Below are 19,971 nucleotides of genomic sequence, written 5' to 3'. Positions count from 1 at the left end.
TCAACTCATTTTATATTAAAAAAATTGATACTTGAGGACCTATGTCAGATACTATTATTTAAAAAATTTCTTGGCCGTTGTTGCAATAAACAGTCATTAGTTTATCCCCTAAACATTTCGGTAAGGCTTGCCTCTATCCCAGCCTCAAGTAAGTGGCCAGGACCCAAGGACTTGGGCCATCTTCTGTTGCTTTTCCCAGGCCATTAGCAGGCACCTGGAGCAGACATGGAGCAGCCAGATTTGAACCAGCGCCCCTGAAGGGATGCTGATGTCAATGCAGCCCATTTCCTTCATTGTTTACAACGGGAATCCTGTGTAGTTTCAGTGTCCCATTTACAGATAAGGAAACAGGCCAGGTTCTTTAATGTCACAAAGACTGGATAGGCTGCCAGAAAATTAAATCCAAGTCACCCTAACCTTGTACCTAAAATGTCTTCAAAACTAGTTCCGAGCTGGATGTTGCAAGGTAAGAGTTGCCCAGGTGGGATGTCTGTGTTCTCCTGAGTGTTTATCTCCGTCCTTTCTTCACTGCTGCTACTCTAACCTAATCACTTTTTGGTCATCAACAGAAGTAAATCCCCTATTTTTGTAAACAGAAAGTACAAGTTTCAGGAACTCCCTAAGCATCTTGCACGAAACCACTTTTGTTGACTGTTTTTTGAAAAACCCGATGTCCAGCAGTGTGAGAATTAAGGCTGAATCTCAAAGGTCAACATTGTAACGAACCAATGCATTACTTAGAAACTCTTGAAATTCAGGATTAAGACTATAAAATGGTTTTGTTTCCACAGCTTCATTTAGGGCCAAACATTTAATTTGCTAGTGATACATTCCTTGATATTTTTTGGAGAAACTATACACTTCCGAAGCCCAATCATCTGCTACCCTCAGTTACCTAGCTGTACCTTAAGTACGTGAACCTACTTAGCTGCCTGGCTACCAACAGGGCTTGTTCATAACTGTAACAAACAACTGGAAATGTGCAGAGTAATGCTGATGGGTAAGAGACCTCATACAGCCATCAGGATTGTGTCTGGGAGTAGCTGCTGTCAATTTAATTCAGCCTTCTCAGGCTGTTAGAGCTTGTGTGTCCTTATCCAAATTTTACTGGGCTTTTGTAAAAGCTGTATGGCTTTAGTATTAATCTTGCTGTTATAAGAAGTTATTTCCTTAATCCAAGATCATTTAATAAACTTCTTACATAAGACTGAGATCAAAGGGTTTTGTTTGTTCAGTTTCAAGTATCGGTTGGTTGTTCAGAATTACCTTAATCTATCCAGTGCACTGAGAAACTGAGACGAACAGCTGCTCTAAGATCTTAGAATAATTTACCTGCTATCCTAAAATGCTGCAGTCATACACTGAAAAAGTGCTTCAGCAACAAGCCACGTAAATACACTTAGCATTTTTTAAAAAGCAGTTAGGACTGAAAGTGTTTGATTATGACATTCCTTTTATAGGAGAAAAAGCACATTTCTTGAAAATAGGCACCATATTCACTATGTTCACCAAATTGCTTTAGTTAAAAAACAATTCACTTGACAATGATTCTCTTGCCATTTTTTATTGTGCTACTTGCGCAAAAGTGTTTACTTAATAATGTTCAGATCTTAAATTCATTTAACAATTTCATTTAAATAAGTTTAATATTTCATAAATGACAAGCAGCTTAAATAGAAGTTTGTTAATTCTCATTAAAAAATTGATAAAATCAAAGTCAGTTATATTTTCAACAAGGCAAAGTAACCTTTACCACTAACCTGACTGAAAGGTCGCACGCGCACTGCTACTTTCACACTGTCGGCACCTGGCATAGGCATCTTCCTCATTTTCTCTTTATTCATACTGTTGCTTGGTAGAAAAATAATGTAAAAAAGCACACAGCTTACTTGTGCTTCACACTAAAGCATTAATAGCTTGGCCAACAAGAGCAGTTCATTTTTGGATGATCAATTACTAATGGTCCACTCATTACACACTATCAATTACTTGTTATAAATTATTTTACGTTACTTACTTATTAATGCATTTAACAGCCTACTCCGAGTCTAATTACATAATTGTGCACAGTCACACTGCAAAATGCAGGGTGCTTTTATTTCTTTTTCCACATCAACTCATATTTCAAACTCTCAATAAAATCGTGCCTGAGGTTCCTGTGATAATTTGCTAGTTTTGATATCTGAAAATTAAGGGATTCCTGTGATTCAGTACCAAGCTACAGTACAAAATCTGTCCTGCATTTTCTTATCAACATTAGGCACACAGCAAGTGCACAGACTGATCTTACATTCTTCTCAAACCCTTTTGTGAGGTTGCTTGTGAGCAGTGAACCGGTCAACTAACCTGGATTATCAGTCTCTGAATAAAGAGACCTTTTAGAGATAAATAGCCTTTAAGCTTGCTGAACAAGAAATGCGAACATTATAGGTTAACCAATGCATTACTGGGAAAATTATTCATCTGAGGTAGATTACACAAAATTTGTCAAAGTACAAAAAAGTGGCAAAGTCACATGCCCACAATTTCAACATAGTGACAGCCAAAAACAAAATACACTTTATAATTAGAAATCTTACAGAATCAAAGTGCATAAATTATAAAATAGCAACTCTAAAATAACCAGTATGATCCTCATTCTAAGATCTATTAACTAAAGAAATTGGATCAATGCCTACTAGCATATAAAATCATTAAGACAAATAAATCCCCTCTCAAAAATCTAAGACACAAACTACTGTGAAGTAGTAGATGCTTTATTTAACATTCCAATAGCCATATTTACATATTATATAAATGTACGAAGTCTTAATATAAAATAGAAAAATTGCCTGGATTAAGAATCATACTCCATAGGGAGTTATTTTACTACTGAAGAATTCTGTTTACAAAAATTTACAATAATTTATATAAATTATTTTCTTCCAAATTAGATGATTTTTAATAATCCACACAATTGTGATCTTTTTACAAATAGGTGTACATTAAAAACTTGAAAGAAAAATTAGAGCATTTTTCTGCGTAGAACTTGCTTTGGAAAGGAAGACAGTTTCTTTCGGTTCTTTCCAAGAGCTTTTCCTGTCATCTCTGTGGCTTTTCTTTGCTTGCTCTTTCCTCCATCAACTGGGCTTGCTAGTGGAGAAATCAGCTTGATCTCTACTGGAGGAGGTGACCAAGAACCTTCTTTATCTGTGTTTCTAGGGGTGGAAAAATAAGAATAAGCAAATATACTTGGCTTTCTAACACTACAACAAGAAGTTTTAGGGATAACTTTGCATAGCACTTTGATTTTACAAGAGAGTGAAATGATGTTTTAGGTCATAAAAGCTAATCAGGGCCAGAGTTTTTCACTCTGTGATCTGAGCATTTAATGAGCAACAATCACTGTTGAATTTACATGTTCTAAATGTACTAACAGATACTGCAAGGTGATAGGAATGGGTCAAGTGCTACTAATCACAGTATGAGAGCTAAGCAGGTCCTTGGAAGCTATCAAAAATAACAATTCTCAAACACCAGCAGTTATGTAATTTCACAAATATGAAGTAGTTTTCCCAATGAAAATGGTGTCAGTGTGATTAAATCAATTTTGAGGCATGCTAAGGTGGGGATGGGTTTCTGGCCTTGTGGTTACGATGCCTGCACTCACTCCCTGGGTTTGGTACCCTCTTTCAGCTCCTGATTCCACCTTCCTGTTCTTACGGATCCAGAGTGACGGGGTGATGGCTTTAATATTTCCTGCCACATGTGCGAGGTCTGTATTGACTTCCCAGCTGTGGCTCCAACTCAGCCCTATCTTGGGTGATCAGAGAAATGAATCAGCTAGTCTGTCTCTTAGTACAAGTTAGAACTTTTATTTTCGCATGTGTGTCTTTTATTAAATTCAACCATGCCTAAGAACAGCATGGAGAAAATGTATAAGTATTTCTGAAATGGAGTAATTTTCCTGTGGATGCAGTTTAACTGCTACTAGCAAAGTAACACCAGGATTTCTAAGGTCATGATTCTTTGCTACTAATTTATTTAACTAATGAGAAGGCTAATCATTCCCTCTCCTACTGCACATACTGCAGAAAATAGAGAAACTGGGTATAAGTTATCACAGCCAGTCACCTTTCTCTAAAAAAGGATGAGTAGGTTTTCATGCTAGGTAGAGAAACCATCTCACTTCAGGCGTGAAAGCGAACTATAAGTACTGTAAATGTCCCCTGAGAACTGTCCTTTCCCAGTGAGCCTAATTTCTCTTTCAAAATCAAGACTTCGCCAATCTAATTTTGAGTAGCAAATGCAGAAAAATTTCAGAAAAGTCATACCTGCTTGCTTGTCTTGTTTCTGCATTCCTGACTCTTCTCACTTTTTGTTTTCTCACAGTTTCTCCTGCCTTAGCATCATCTTCCTATGAGTTAAAGATTTTGCAAAGGTAAGTAATTAGATATTAGAAATCCAAATTTAAAAGCTCTATACCGAGTCAAGGCATACAACCCTAGTAATGAATCCAAACTCAAGAGATGCAAAATTTACCTCTTACAATTTAAAGTAAAATATCAGTCCTCTAGGACTGCTATTTATTCCTCATTCCCACAGTTCCAACTCATTCCACAGTCCTGTCAAGTTTTATTTTTCAGTGCTACCACTGTCCACTTCTTTTATGTTCCCATTATCTCTGTTCAAATCCAGACTGTGACATCCTCTTGTAAGAACAGAGCCACTGGAAGTCTCCCAGTCTCTGTGTTCCTCCCCAGAACTCATCTCTGTCACAGATAGCATTCCAAATATATGCACATGGCTATCTGCTAGTTCATGAACATCCCCTACCTCCCACCACTGACATCGAGATAAGCTTTGACTCCGTGCCTCACAGGGAACATCTGTACCCACTACCTTCTACCTTCTTCTGTAAATGACACCTATCATCTTTTGGAATAACTGCTTTTGTCTTGCAATTAGACTATGTATTAGATTCAAACTGTGAACCCCGAAAAGTAAGGGAGTTGCTTAAAATATTTTTGTGTCAGCCTTCGCCACTGCATAGGAACTGACTTACGGCGGACTCTTTCATACAAGCCTAGGAATTATGTATTAGGGACACACAGTCCCTGAATTATCTTCATTTTAGGATCATGTACAATTAGGTGACAAAACCAACACTCTGAAATGTGATCTCCAACTGTGCTCTGTGCATGACACTCGGGGGATATGCAGGTCCCCATCTTGAACAAACCCATTCAAATAATTCTGTGGCACTACAAGAACTGGTAGTGTATCACTGACATACTAGAGATCTGTCTTCAAGGTAACGTTTCCAAAGACGCAGAGGCAAGACAATGTTTTAGAGACTTATGTAAAATATTTAATATTTACTTTAAAAATTAAAACCAATTAAAAAAAAACACCCACAAATCACATATTCCTTACCAATTCATCTACAACCGTGGACACAGTTGATGTATTTTTTTGTCTGGTCCTCAAAGCAGGAGGTGAAATAACAAACTGAGAAGTCAAATCTGACACTAATTCTTTCAGCTGTGCAGGAGTTTCTACTTGTTTAGCTGAAATTGAAACAGAAAGCATTTATCTTTTTCTATCTCTACAGATATGCTATCCTTGTTTCAACTAAGGTGACATTTGGAACAAACGATCCTGAAACCTGGAAAACACTGGTATCCTAACTGGCTTGTTTTTGGAGACCAAAATGACAGGAAAAATCCCAACATCATTTGGGTAAATCAAATGTTGAATGTTATGGGTTTAAAAATTTCTGCACCCAAATAAGCCTACTGTTTAACTTCATTTCCACTGACTTTTCTGAAGTATCCCTTGTTTAGTAGCTTAGTAAATTTAGCTGAAATCTCACCCTCAGTGTCTTCAAACTCTGCCATACAAAGTGTGGGAAAAGTCTAATCAACAGTGTGTGAGGGACAGCTGGAAAGAGGGGGAGGAGTATTCCTGGTAATAGTGTTTCGTTTACCTAGCCATCCCTTTCAACTTTATATAGAATTATTTTGCAAAGGGACCTGTCAATCACACCAGAATGAATCTTTTACTATCTCCCTTTCAGGAACTTTTAAAGCATACCCCACCCCCACCCCCGCCACTGAAGCTGTTTCGCCTCATAATTTTAATGTTATAAAGGAATTTAAAATGACACAATGAATCAAACTTTTTGAATTTCAAGCTTTGTAACTACAAGTCAGGTACAGAACAAATAATGCTTTAAATCAAAATAATATTCTTAGCCAACTTAGAGTGGTATAGATAAAAATTAAAAGTACCTTTCATTTTTCTTGGAACTTTTGAAGCAGGAGGAGAAAATAGAAAAGATTCACTGTGTGGTTCAGAAAGGTCTGACAACAAGGTGGCCTTGCTAGACCTTGTCCTTGTGATACGGGAGGATTTAGTAAAAGCCGCTGTCGCAAGCAACCCCTCTTGGTCATTTGACTTTTGATCTTCAGATATGGCACATAATGGACGCTTTCGGCTTTGGTTTTCAGTCTTTCTGGCGAGCTTTTTCTCAGAGCTCATCACAATAGTGAGCTCCTCGTGTGGCACTGAAATGGGCTCTTCTGGTTTTGCAACATCAGTCCTTTCACTTCTCGCCGGGGTGTTCCTTGTAGATCTCCTTTGGATGCTAACGACTTTTCTCTTTGTGGGGCTTTCTTCCTTAGCAGCCTTAGATGCTACGTCTTCGGATAGATTGACTTTTCTTGGCCTACCACGTTTCCTAGGTGTGTCAGGTATATCACATCCTGCCTGAAGAGTCAGCTTGGATGAATCAAGTTTCAAGCTTTCTGTCACATCCAGTGTACTAGCATCTCTCTCTTTGCCCCTTCTCCTATGATCCGGGTCATAGGATAGTGCATTTTGCTTCAACTCTGTATCTTCCAAAGCTTCTGAATTGGCACGTTTGGATTTTCTGATACTTCTGCTAGGAGTTGCTGCTTTACTCGCTTTCATGTTATTTACAGTTTCAACACTTTCCTGATTTTCTGCAGAAGTTTTTCTCCTTTTAGGAGTCTTTTTTGTAACAGATGAAGAGGAAAGCTTAACTTCCTTAGCAGTTTCTTCAGGGGCTGGTTCCAGCAGCTGAGATGACTTTAACCTCCTTAATTCCCTGGCTGGTGTAACTTGCAATTCCTGGTCCATCAAGGTGTCTTTATTCAGTTCCTTTGTTCTCTTTCCTCTCCTAGAGGCAACAGGACTTTGAGGTATATTTTGGTTTTGATTTTCAGTTATTTCCTTGGTATCAGAAAAGGAACTCTCTGATGCCTCAGAAGGGATCCGTGTTTTCCTTGTTCTTTTTTTAACAGAGAGTCCCAGCAGCTTAGAAGACTCTTCCTTTTGTGCTGAGCTGACACTCGGGTTTTGTAAATGCTGTCCTCTTGCTCGGGTTCTAGAGGAAATCGTGTCGTCGGTCTCGCTGACCTTGATGGTTGTCGTAATTGTTTCCTGAATGGTCTTAACCGCAGATTTTCTTAACTTGGTGGAAGACATTATCTTTTGGCTTATTAAAGGTATGTTCTCATCCACTGACCGTTCTATTGTGTCTGAAGTCATTTCTTTACTTCTTGTGTCTTTAATCACATCTAGTAAGTTTTCTGCGATTGCTACTTTAATTGGTTCAGGCACATATGGCAATGTCTCTTCCTTTTGGGACTCTTGATCACTTGTTATGATAGCTGATAAGTTCACAGCACGTCCATGATCACCATTTTCGGCACTGCATGCAAGTTTTCTGTCGGTCACAGCGCTAGCTACTTTAGGTAACATGTTAGCTGCTGCAGAGTCGCCCATTTCAGTCTCTCCTTCTTCACCTTCCAGTATCAAAGTGAAGTTGCTCTGAGCCACAAAAAGCTCTCCGTCTACTTCGGCAATGTCACATTCAGCAGTGTCTTTATTATCAGCTAAGTCACAAAATTGTTGCTCAATGCTATCAAAATTATATTGAAGCTTAAGAGTTCCTGAGGGATACAACTCATTGAATGAAAGATTTTTAACTGCTTCTGAATCCTGAGCTTCAAGCTTTTCATGTTCAATTACCTAAAATGAATTAAAGAGACTGGTTGAAGAATTTTATTCTATATTTGAATCTAACACACGCAGTTTTTTAAGGAGTATCCTACTCTGGGTGTGCACATTAAAAAAAAAAAAAAACTACCTTTGATATGGCAAACACTTATGAGTTTACTTTCTCAAACTCAGAATAATTAGAAACAGATTTTGAGATTATAACTGGAATAAAGCAGAAATTTCACATTTCTAGCTAGACTTTTTAAACAAAACCTTGGATGCTAAAAGGTGTGAGAATTAAAGTACTTATTTTCTCACCCATAAAAAAGAAAAGGAAAGAAAAGACAAACACCCCCAAATGTTTTAATGAAAATCCCCAAATTACCTAACATGTCACACTTTTCTAAACAGTATGATCCCCGTAAGGTTGAAGAACAATTCACCTACATAAGCTCCCTTGGGCTAGACTCAATGCTCTTCCCTTTGCTGGGGCTGCATAAACCATGAAATTCCCAAGGCTTTCAAGTTCAGTACCTCTCCTGCAAGGGTTTGGTGGAGGAAGGAATGCTCCTTGCATTTACCTTTTGGTAAGGGAAGGGGAGAAAAAGGAGGAGGCAGACAGTAACAGAGATCTCCTGACCCAGAAGGTAGAACATTGCCACCCATCTAGACAGACATTTTCCCACTCCCCAAACATTCAATGAAATGACAGATTGGGAAAAACAAAACAAAACCCAGAAACGAGGATTTCCCCTTATGCATGCTCATGTTTGTCGAGTACCCAACCAAAGAACTGGGACTTTACAGTGAGAAAATTCACAAGAATGAATATGGATAATGTGATAACTTTTATGAGTTAACAACCTTCACAATTTCTATATACTTAGATTTCTAGAAATAATTGAGTTTTCCATTTTAAAATTCGTGAAGTCTTTTCTAAACTATATAGAAGGTCAGCATCACCCACATAAATATCACTTTCTGACAAGTATACATTGAGAAAAATCCCGTTTTTATACTCTGGATAGCTTAGCTACTGCAGACAGATCTGACATTGAAACTTTTAGTTCAATACAAAGCCAAAATAAATAAAAGCATGGCTGCTTTAATACAGCCTTTGGTTTTCTTGAAAACCAATTTCTTAAAGTACTTTTTTCTATTTAAAAAATTTTATATACTTGTTTTTTGAAGTAGACTTTTAAGAGGTTTTTATACAGTAGTCTGGTAATAGAAGTTACCTTCAAAAACCCCACAATGTGGAAGAATGAAATAAAAGTATTTTCCTACAAAAAAATTTCAAAATAGATGACTAACTTTTTATCATTCCCAAACTTTTGGAAATATTACTATATTATTAGGTCTAGATTGTTTCATGTTTTGAAACTTATCTAAGTCAAACCAAAAGGCAAAGCAAAAATTAAAATTTTTTACATGAATTCCTTGAGTATCAGGAGGACTGTCAGACACCGGAGGCTTCTCTTCTGGTAAGTTAACACCTTCTTTTAGCACATTGACTTCTATCTCATGATCTTTTAAGTTCAATGCAATTTCCTGGTCATGTCCATGTTCAGAAATACCAAGGCTTTCAGAGGTTCTGGAATCACCAAGGCCATCAGCCAAAGCTGAAAGGAAAATCAGAATTAGGCTCCATGGTATCTTAATGCACTATTATACTGCAAGAAAGCATGTTAACATCTTAAAATGGAAAGTTTTAGAGTATTTATATATTAATCTCTTTTCTTCAGTATTCAGTGTTTTGCTTCAGTCTTCACGGTCTTTTGGCTAAGATCAAGTGAAGTATTCTATTATTCAGATTAAACAACACGTATTTACTATCCACAAAGATAAAACACAGAAAATGAACTTAACATTTTAAAATGATGCCAGTAATTTTTCCCCATTAGAACACGATTTCTGCCCAACTGTGAAATTTTTTATATGCTGATGTTTGCTTTGAAGAGGCTCATTCATTTATTTCTTGTTAAACTCACAGTATATCCATCAGGTGACTACTAGAAAACCAGCCACTCTTAAGCCATTATAGAATTATATGAGGGACATGCAATGTGAGCTTTGATCAGACTATGAAAAAGGATGGATAGGTCACTTTTGCAGAAAGCATCTAAATGCGGTACAAAAAGCACCATCATTTCTAGACTTAGCAGTGAGAAAAATTTCTCCTTTCCTCTCTAAGTTCTGTCATTAGCAAATATAGGTCATATTTGAGTTTAGAAGCTATGAATGATGCAAAACTCAAATATGACAGACTAACACTTGAAAATACTAATGGATTTTTTATTTTTAACTCAACTGCTTCACTTTGTATTTAACAAAAACTAAAGGTTTAGAAAAAAAAAAAATACTGTGTAATACTTTTCCTAGTATAAACAATGGGGCTCTTGTCCCTCATATGCGAAGTACTATTATCCCTTTCAATTTAGCAGAGAAATTGGAATTTTTCCCTTCTACCATGGAAATAGTAATTGACCTTTATTAGAGAAAGCATTTTTAAAAAATCTACAAATACTTGGCCTACCAAGTTCAATGTTACAATGTCCAAATACATGTTGTTGCAGAAATGAACTAGCAAACAAAATGACCAGTGGAAATGTTTACAGCTAATTAATTATCCATACCTTATCAACTCTATGAAATGGTTATTACTTCTACTGAAAATTTTAATATACTACAAACTAATGCATGTAACCAGTTTTGCTGTATCTTCTTTCAACAGGTGCAGATCATATGCACAGGAAAAAAACAATGTTCTTTAGATATATTCATTTAGCTTAGCGGCTGAGGCCCATATCCCACCAGAGTATGTGAGTTCAACTCCCAGCTATGGCTCTAAATTCCTGGCAACAGTGTTAGTTCCGGTAATTGGCAGAGAACCTGACCTGAATTCCCAGTCTCACCCTGAGGCTAGCCTGGGACACTGTGGGCATCTGAGGGTGAGCCAGTGGATGAGCGCCCTCTGCTCAAACAAAAAATTGTTAAAAACCACTAAATTCCATGTATTGTTATATTTCCAGGAATACATTTATGATTTTTTTCTAATGATAAAGTCCATTTTGTCCTTAAGTTATGACTATCACAGAATAGAAATAGTCATTGCCTTGTGAGGATATGAGTCTCACAAAACCAAAAATATGAATTCTGGCTATCAAGAGCTAATATACTTCCTTGTTCACATTCAAAGCAAAAAGAATTTTTTTGTAGACATATTAAGACTTCTATTAGCACCACATAGAATCTTACAAGTAGTTGATATCCATGTTCTAAGAAGAATATCTAAAAAGATGTTCAGATACAGTGGGGAAAAATTAAGAAAATATGGACAGTAGATTCTTTTGTTCTGGGTAAAGAAAAACAGCAAACAAAAAAATACCACGTCAAAACACTGAAATGAAATAATTCAATCAAAACAATCAAAAGAATACATACATTTATTGTTATCTGATATAGCTGTAGAGAGGTGGGTTTCATCAGATAACATTCCTTCCTCCAAAACTGGCATCTTGGATTTCAGGGAAAGAATTTTCCTTTAGAAATAGAAACATGTATTTTAGTGTGGAAAAACCCACATGTGCTACTTGCTTTAACCCAACTGCTCGTCACTTGCCATTTTGCTAATAAAAACTGAAGTTCAAGAGAAATCAGTATTATTCCAACTTATTTAAAATGAGATTGCAAAACTTACAAGTGAAAAACAAAATGCTGTGCTTGTTTAAGATTTTATTTTGCGTAAGAATAGCATGGCTTTAAGGTACAAATGATTTTTAAATGCTTGTTAGTGGTAAGCCATTTTTAACAATATGTAGTCATTAAAATAAGTCTACCAACCACTAAGGAACATTCTTATGTACTCAGGGCAACCAGCTTAAATATTTTAATGCTTTTAGAAAATTATGAGATTGCTGGAACCTATCTTAACCCATGAGATAAAATTTAAGTTGTGGAACACACTGACAGTGGCCCTAAAGCTAGACTTTTCTCAAAACAGAATAAAAGCGTGCTATTTTTAGTAACAAGACAAATAATCCTATAAAGTTCATTTTTTAAAAAGTAGGTATATAAATAGCGGTACATTTATTTAAAAGAATAATCAGTCCACTAAACACACTGATTTATTAGCTGACTGTTCAATAATAGAAGCAGTGCAGGGTTATATTCTAATGCAAGCTCCTTGGAAATCACAAACTAAAAACTATACCTGCTTGCTAGAGATCACACTTTAAATAGCACTGTTTTATAACACTTAGTACAACAGATTTTCTGTGAACAAAATGTATTATTCAGTCAGCAAAAATCAAAACTACTGGTCATCCACAAGTCCTGGGACTGATTATCCTGAGACCACTGCAAAGAGGAGGCAATGAAGAAACACATGCTGTAAGTCTTATCTTTTGGTCTGCCAAAAAAAATAAGAGGTTTTAATTTGGAAACGTGTCACAGATTTCACTGTAACCACTAAGCAACACACAACTACACCAATGAACTTCCAAAATAGAAAATGTTACTGAAATGGAGATGTCAAAAATCTGCACAAGCATATTTTACTACTACTGCACTTGCATTGCATTTCTCCAAAAACATATTTGTATTTTTCTCTGTAAGCTTACCCTTCATGGATGGATGGTGTACAGTGAGAATCAGCTCCTTGAATGGGGCTTAAACGATTTGAATCTGTAAATGCTTCCTCTTCAACTTCTAAAATGCCAATAAATCATACAAAACATTAATTTATGCTAAATAGCAGTTACTAATGATCTTGGATTATAGCTTACTTTTTAAATTTATTTCAGAGGCAGAGACAGAATTCCCACCTCTGCTGGTTCATGTCCCAAATGCCCACAATGGCCAGGCCTGTACTAGCTGAGCTCAAGGCCTGGGCCTGGCTCCTCATTCCAGCTTTCACTAAAGCAAACACTAGTAAGCAACAGTGGAAGGCTCAAGCTGAAGCATCCCTGCAACCTGCAAAGGAGACCTGGATGGAGTCTGCAGCCCTGGCTGTTGTGGGCATATGGACAGTAAGGTGAGTATTAAGTCTGTCCCTTATACAACAACAACAAAAAAGATTCTCTGGACATGAGCAATTAATGCTTGTGTTTACTTACTAAAGATACCATAGTCCAAATCTCACTGAAATAATTCTTAAGGAATCTAATTCAATTAGGCAACAAATATTTCCCCAAAGAAGTTACGTATGATAGTTATTACTCTGTTGGTTATACACAGTTAAAGTAAGGAATTCCTTATAAATAAACTACGTATGTATGGGGTAAGAAACAAAAAGCTTAATCTTTTATTCTACCAATTCCAAACAAAGTCTTTTCTCATCCCTATGTTCTGGCCTCAACTATAGTATCTCATCACAACTTAGTATGTTGTGAGAATTTAATATTTAACCTAGAATTTTTCTTGTGGTAAAAAAATCCTAAGACATCAATGGCAATTTTGAATGCTTGGTAATAAATTCTTACCCATTTGTTTCTCAAGGTCTAGAGGACTATCATCTTTCTCAGTTTGTTCTGTTAAGTTTGTAATTTGCTCAGTAGAAGTATTTGCTGATTTACAGTCCATAAAAATAACATCCTCCAATTCTTGTGGTGATGGTGCATCCTGATAATCTAAGATAGTCTGATCTGATCTGGTTGAGGCAGGACTGGTTTCTTTGCTCATATCCAGTTTCTCCAATCTTTGTGAGGATGTATCCTGTGACCTCACATGTGTTATTTGATGGTCATTTTCAGGGCTATTCAAAGGAAATGACATGGTTTTATCTTTGTCTTTCAGCCAATCAGCTTCTCCTTCAAGTCCACACTTATGGAAAGATGCTGTGACATGTATTTTGCTGTCCTCTGCAGCCTATGTGAGAAAAAAAAGATTAAAAAAAAAAAGTAAACATCGGTTTGGTCTGGTTCTAAGTTATTCACTCCAAACACATCCATTCTTTCCATGCTGTGTAGGCCGCTAAATCATCTACTCAACAAAAATCACTTGCTTCAAATTCATTGAGATACAGAACTAAAAGTTATTAATGTTCTCCTAATTTCAGAAAACTAAAATGTTGGAACAGGTCAATCAGCAATCACCAAGTGGGTTTTTATCAATCTAGAATGGTGCTCTGAAAATAACACCCTCTAACTGGGAACTTAAGGCAGTGTAAAAAACTGTGGGGGGAGAAGAAATTTCAACACAAGATAAAAAACAAAAGACTGAAAATGAGGTGGTTTCATTTAAGTCCCATTTCTGCTAGAAAATACTGACTTAACCATGGGCAGTTTATTTGGTAGCAAGAAGCCTTATTCTTGTACATGAGGGACCAGTGCCCTTGAACTGGTAATAAAACTGATGTTTTCTGGTTTTGTGACCATTCCTAAGAATGCACATGAAAATTTGTATAATGTTATCTCACTTTTTCCTTCTAAGAATGAATATATTCTTAACATATTCTACTAAGTACTATCAAACTTACCCCAGTAGCACCTTTTGCATGCATGCCTTCTTCCATAAATGAAATTCTGGTTTCTTTAAATCGTAGAGGAGGAGTAAGAGACCGCCCTGTTGATAGAGAAGGAGACACCAACGGTGTTGTTCGAAGACCAGACCTTAGGATAGACTGAGGCGTAAACTCGGAAAATCCAGACGAGGTAACTGACATGGCCAAAGTTTTGGCTTTCTGAAACAAAAAATAAATGTAATTCTACCATTAGTAATTACAAAAGGTACACAGAGACAGACAGGGCCAAATCAATCACAATAGTGATGGTGTTCTCATCTGCAAAAAAATGTGACCAGAAAATTTTATTTCAGATTACCTAAAATACACAAAATTCTGCCACAGCTTTTTCATGTAGTTACAAAATTAAAACTGCAAGGGTTAGCATTATGCTGCAGCAGGTTAAACTTAAGACACCGCAGCCCTTATCAGGATGTCTAGGTCATATCCTGAAGCTATGTTCTTCCAAGCAAGATAGTCTGCAAAGCAGCTGATAATGACCCGAGCATTGGACTGCTGCTACTCACTAGATGCACACCATGCATTTCTCAGCTGCTTGCTTTGGCCTGGCCCAGGACTAGCTCCTGTGGCCATTCAGGGATAAGCCAGTAGACAGGAGACCTCTGCTACTTTGCCTTTTATAATAAGTAAGTCTTCAAAACCAAACCAAACCTAATGTTGCATCCACCACTTTTCTAAAAGTCATGTTTTTTTTTCAATTTAAATTCAATTAAAAGAAGTGCCAGTTGCTAAGATAAATTCTTTAATAAACTTATACGTTTTTAGTGAGGTAAACAAGGAAATTGCATGTGATAAACAGAACCTAAATTATGGAAAGCTAACCTAAACTGCTGAGACAAACTTCAAGGTTTTACAAAAAAATTTCCAAGAATTCAATAACTTGATTTTATCCCCTGAAAGCATATTAGAAAATAACTTGATGTTACCATGAAAATTATTCAGAACTTAATTTCAATTGCTCTCTAAAAGCCTAGAAAATAGGTTTTTAAAAATACCACAAGATTACTGCACTTGGTTAGCTACCTTACAAGATTATATAATTGTTCTAGCTATTGGTATCATGCAAAAAGTTATTCCCCAGTTTTACTACATCTGAACTTAGTTGCTGAAAATACCAAATCGGATTTTTCTTCAACAGATGAAAAAAAAGTTAGAAATACTGTCCTGGATATTAAGTTTAATGAAACATAATCTATAACTTGCTTTTAACTTGTCAGGAGTAGCATGTACTAACGTTTTTAATTCACTGTGGAAAGCAAGAATTTACGTGTTTCACTATAAATGCTGGATCTCATCAACAAAGAAGCCACAAGTTTTTGGAATTCAAAGCAAAACCCTGGACAAGGAACTAATGAATAACATATAAAAACATTTAAAAGTGGCATGGTAGGGCCCGGCACCATGGCCTAGTGGCTAAAGTTCTTGCCTTGAACGTGCCGGGATCCCATATGCGTGCCGGTTTTAATCCCGGCAGCTCCACTTCCCATCCAGCTCCCTGCTTGTAGCCTGGGAAAGCAGTCGAGGACGGCCCAAAGCTTTGGGACGCTGCACCCATGTGAGAGACCCGGAAGGTTCCTGGTTTCAGATTGGCGCAGCACTGGCTGTTGCAGTCACAAGAGGAGTGAATCATCAGACGAAAGATCTTCCCCTCTCTCTTGCCTCCTCTCTATATATCTGACTTTGTAATAAAAATAAAAATCTTTAAAAAAAGATTTATAAAAAGTGGTATGGTAAAAAATCATTGCTAACAGGCATCACAAGTTTTTTGTGACACGGAAGCTTGTTAACATTGGTCTACCTAATGATTTACTATAAAATGTAGGGGAAAAAAAGAAAAGGCTAACCAAGAAAAGAGAAACAGAAGCAATTAACTGTTAAGACTTCATGAATCAGCAAAGGACTAAGATAATGAAAAAAAATGCTTAAGGCTATTGATTAAAGAGGTCGCCTATTTTTCTTACTACTCAAAAACTATACAGCTTTTGCTGACTGTTGTATTATATAATACTAACCTTAACTATAAGAGGAGTTTCAAGTATGCAGAATTCAGAAGCCCTGGCGGTATTCTGATGTGATCCCTTCAATTCTGATCTTAAAGGCAATACACTAGATGGCAGGTACAAAGGTGATTTGGGAGGGCTGTGCTGAATCAGACCCAAACATTGAGAAGGTTGTGGAACAGGATGAACAACCAGATCCAGCAATCTGTAATCAGAATACATATAACATTAGAAAACTTCTGGTTAGCTTCCTTATTGAGTTATACTGAACAAAAAAAACTTAGCAAACCATTGAACTATTCAAACTTCCATATTCAAAGATCATTAAAAACTGATAATCATCTAACAGCACTGTGTCTTAAGAATTTCTTACCGAGAAACCTTTTGTGATGTTTTTGAAATAGGTGTTCTAACAAATGCCTCCGGGAGTTCCAGATCTGGCAGAGAATATGCTATGGGAGCTGGTTCTTCTATTTTAGGACTACAAAGGAAATGAACATTTTTAACTTTTCATATGTATCACATGAAGCACTTGCAAAAAGCAAATGTAGCACTTTTCTATTTAAAATAAAATCTTTCTGTGAAAAAATAACCAAAATAAAAAATTACTTTGAGATTTTCACACATTCTAAGAAATCCTGTGGCAACAAGGGTAGATTGTTGGTAAATGTTGATGATGCCCAGGAGAGGTTAACAGCATGGCTGTTAAAGGGCTACAAAGAACATACCTAATGCAGGTTAAGATGCTGTTTTTAGGCTCACTGCTGGTCCAAACTTCTCCAATTTTAGACAACACATTGTTGATGAAAGCAGATCTTGTTAATACCGTTCCTGACATAGCTTGTTTTGGAATTGTTGATAATGGTTTGGGTCTAGAAACTGAAAAGAATATTGGATTTAGTTATATCTTTTTTTTTTTAAGATATTTTTTAAAAAGTCTATTTGAAGTCCAGTGCAGCAGCCTAGTGGCTTTAGTCCTTGCCTTGCACATTCTGGGATCCCATATGGGCACCTTTTGGGTCCTGGCTGCTCCACTTCCCTTCTAGCTCCCTGCTTGTGACCGAGAAAGCAGTCAAGGACAGCCCAAAGACTTGGGACCCTGAGCCCACGTGGGAGACTCAGAAGCTCCTGGCTCTTGGCTTTGGATTGGCTCAGCTCTGGCTGGACATTACAGCCACGAGGGGAGTGAACTGGTGGATGGCAGACCTTTCTCTCTGTAGATCTGACTTTCCAGTAAAATAAACAAACAAATAAATACATAAGTAAATAAATATTTCAAAAACAAATGTCTAGTTCAGAAAGTTTCTATCAGCTGGCTCATTTCCCAAATGGCTGTGGAGGCTGGGCCAGGCAAGAGTCAGGAAAGAATTTCTGTGTTGACTACTAGGGTCTACATTAGCAGGAAGCTGGGGTTAGAGCTAGGAACTGAATTCCAGTAGAATGTGGGAATGCAAGCATCTTAACCAAAGTCTTAACCACTAGGTTAACTGCCTATCATAGGATTTTCACTAAATAATGATTGAAAATACAGTCAAGCATAGCTTGGCTCTTGGCTCCAGACTGGCTCAGCTCCAACCACTGTCTCCTCTCAGAAACTCTGTCTAATGATGGATTCCACAACCTTTTCTAGGCCAAAAGGTCCCAACATTTTTCAAAACATCATACCTTCTCGAAGCACTGATGATCTTGACAGATGATAAGGCTTAGCTCTCTCAGTGGCTAATTTTCGCTGGACTCTAGGAAGAACCTTCCCATACTGGTCTAATATAGCATTTCGAGCCACTGATCTCTCTCGCAAATGAGGATCACGGTCGTTCTATTGCACAGAACATAACGGTTACATATTCCACACTTAAAATCTAATTAGGAGTATCTTTCACCTGCCTACATTTTGCAAAACAAGGATTTCACACACATACCTAATTGCTAAATCCAAATTACTAACAAGTATCCAATTCTTCACAAGTAATGCAAAGAATAACTGCCATTTATCAAACATCAATGTGTCAGACAATATTTTACTCCACATAAGAGTGGTATTCCATCATCATAACCACCTCAAGGAGCTATTACCATTTTACACATGAGGTGACGAACGACAGAATCTGTGTCCAAGAACACGGAACTAACCAAGGAGTCTGATCTTTTCAGCTCAATGCTCTATGTACATACAAAACTAATTAAACTTACAAAATAATATTTCATATTTCTGCCCTCTATTGCTTTCTCTAATTTTCCCTAAGGGAGCTGGTAATCTAGCAACACTGTGAAGATAAGAAAAGGATTCTCCAAGTTGAAGATAATGTAACTCATATGTTACCAAACTGCAAATTCTTACAACAAACCAAAATTCTCCAGTTTTCCTTATTCTTTGTTCCATATTATGAAAACTTGAATCATACCATAAGATTAACCTTCAAAGTTTGGTTCAGTTTCAAGGCAGGGATATAATTGGCGCGCTGCAAATGGTGGACTAAAAGAAATTCTCGATTCTGAACACTGGCACTGGTCTGCAAAAATTTCACCAAACAGTCCTAGGAAGAACAAAATCCATTTGTAACCCATCGATTCGTCATGAATTCCTGGTAAGATTATATTAATAAGTGATTACCTGTTCTGTGTCTGTAAATGGTAACTTCAGTAAATCCTCCATTAAGCCCATCTCCTGACAGATTTCATATGTGTGCTTTAATAACTCCTCTACATTCAACCTATTAGAATGCTGTCGCAATAAATTCCAAGCTTCAACCATGCATCTGAAATCATCAAAGTTTAGTTTTAGAAAATCTATTTACACATTCAAAGCAAGTCACCTATCTACAGAAACTTGTTGTTTTTCGGTTACAATTTAAAAATTATCTCCAAAATCTCTTGAATACTAACTGTACCTCATATGAATAAAATTTAAAGTTATTTTTGTACTGTTTTTATTAAAATGCTACATAACAGAATAATACAACGTTAAGTGTGGCCTAAACAGAAGTGAAAGATGGGTGTGGTGTAGCAGAAGGCATAGGACTGAAAAGAAAAAAAAGAGAATGAGTAACTGCAAATAGATGAGAAAAATATTTTATTTACAGGTTCAGAATCCAGCTTAATTAAAACACTCCAGCTGATTTACAGCAAGATCTAATTAGAGAGTTGTAGTCAAATTTAAGGTTTTAGACTCCTCCCCACCCCCCAGAGGAAAGTACTGAGGCAGAAATAAATTCATTAAACAGCGTTTCTTACATAGGACTGTCTCACAATCAGGTGGGGATTCTGTAGGTATTCAATTCAAAACCCCTGGTAAAGACTGTCTTGGAGGCTGAGACTTGGGTGTAACCACAAAAATTAACATTATATATAAGTTGTGACCCAATAATCCTACTACAAGGAATATCTACATGTATACCAGTCATAAAGATTTCTCTAGAAGATAGTATTGAAACAAACTTTTAT

At 36.8% G+C, this 19,971-nt stretch overlaps 2 protein-coding genes across 3 annotated transcripts in view; both read right to left on the bottom strand.

Moving 5' to 3' along the window:
- The window catches only part of LOC121148218 (kinesin-like protein KIF28P), a 53,711-nt gene extending 51,867 nt beyond the window's left edge, over positions 1-1,844 (bottom strand). The window contains exon 1 of the mRNA XM_040968310.1: positions 1,761-1,844. Within this exon, the coding sequence (XP_040824244.1) occupies positions 1,761-1,844 (84 nt within the window). The remainder of the gene's footprint in view (positions 1-1,760) is intronic.
- AHCTF1 (AT-hook containing transcription factor 1) overlaps positions 1,549-19,971 on the bottom strand; it is a 45,316-nt gene continuing 26,893 nt past the window's right edge. For both annotated transcript variants that reach the window (XM_040968212.1, XM_040968213.1), the window contains 15 exons: positions 19,142-19,286; positions 18,933-19,064; positions 18,196-18,346; positions 17,259-17,409; positions 16,904-17,011; positions 16,543-16,735; positions 14,486-14,689; positions 13,491-13,875; positions 12,630-12,717; positions 11,452-11,549; positions 9,439-9,629; positions 6,273-8,037; positions 5,416-5,549; positions 4,314-4,396; positions 1,549-3,197 (listed from right to left, as the gene is read on the bottom strand). In XM_040968212.1, the coding sequence (XP_040824146.1) occupies positions 3,005-3,197; positions 4,314-4,396; positions 5,416-5,549; positions 6,273-8,037; positions 9,439-9,629; positions 11,452-11,549; positions 12,630-12,717; positions 13,491-13,875; positions 14,486-14,689; positions 16,543-16,735; positions 16,904-17,011; positions 17,259-17,409; positions 18,196-18,346; positions 18,933-19,064; positions 19,142-19,286 (4,021 nt within the window). In that variant the 3' untranslated portion in view covers positions 1,549-3,004. The remainder of the gene's footprint in view (positions 3,198-4,313; positions 4,397-5,415; positions 5,550-6,272; positions 8,038-9,438; positions 9,630-11,451; positions 11,550-12,629; positions 12,718-13,490; positions 13,876-14,485; positions 14,690-16,542; positions 16,736-16,903; positions 17,012-17,258; positions 17,410-18,195; positions 18,347-18,932; positions 19,065-19,141; positions 19,287-19,971) is intronic.

Source organism: Ochotona curzoniae, unplaced genomic scaffold (genome assembly GCF_017591425.1).
Source record: "Ochotona curzoniae isolate NIBS_2020 unplaced genomic scaffold, NIBS_Ocur_1.0 scaffold_4683, whole genome shotgun sequence".
NCBI classification, from domain to species: domain Eukaryota; kingdom Metazoa; phylum Chordata; class Mammalia; order Lagomorpha; family Ochotonidae; genus Ochotona; species Ochotona curzoniae.
Note: the sequence above shows the minus strand (reverse complement) of the source record. Positions and strands in the feature narration are given on the sequence as shown.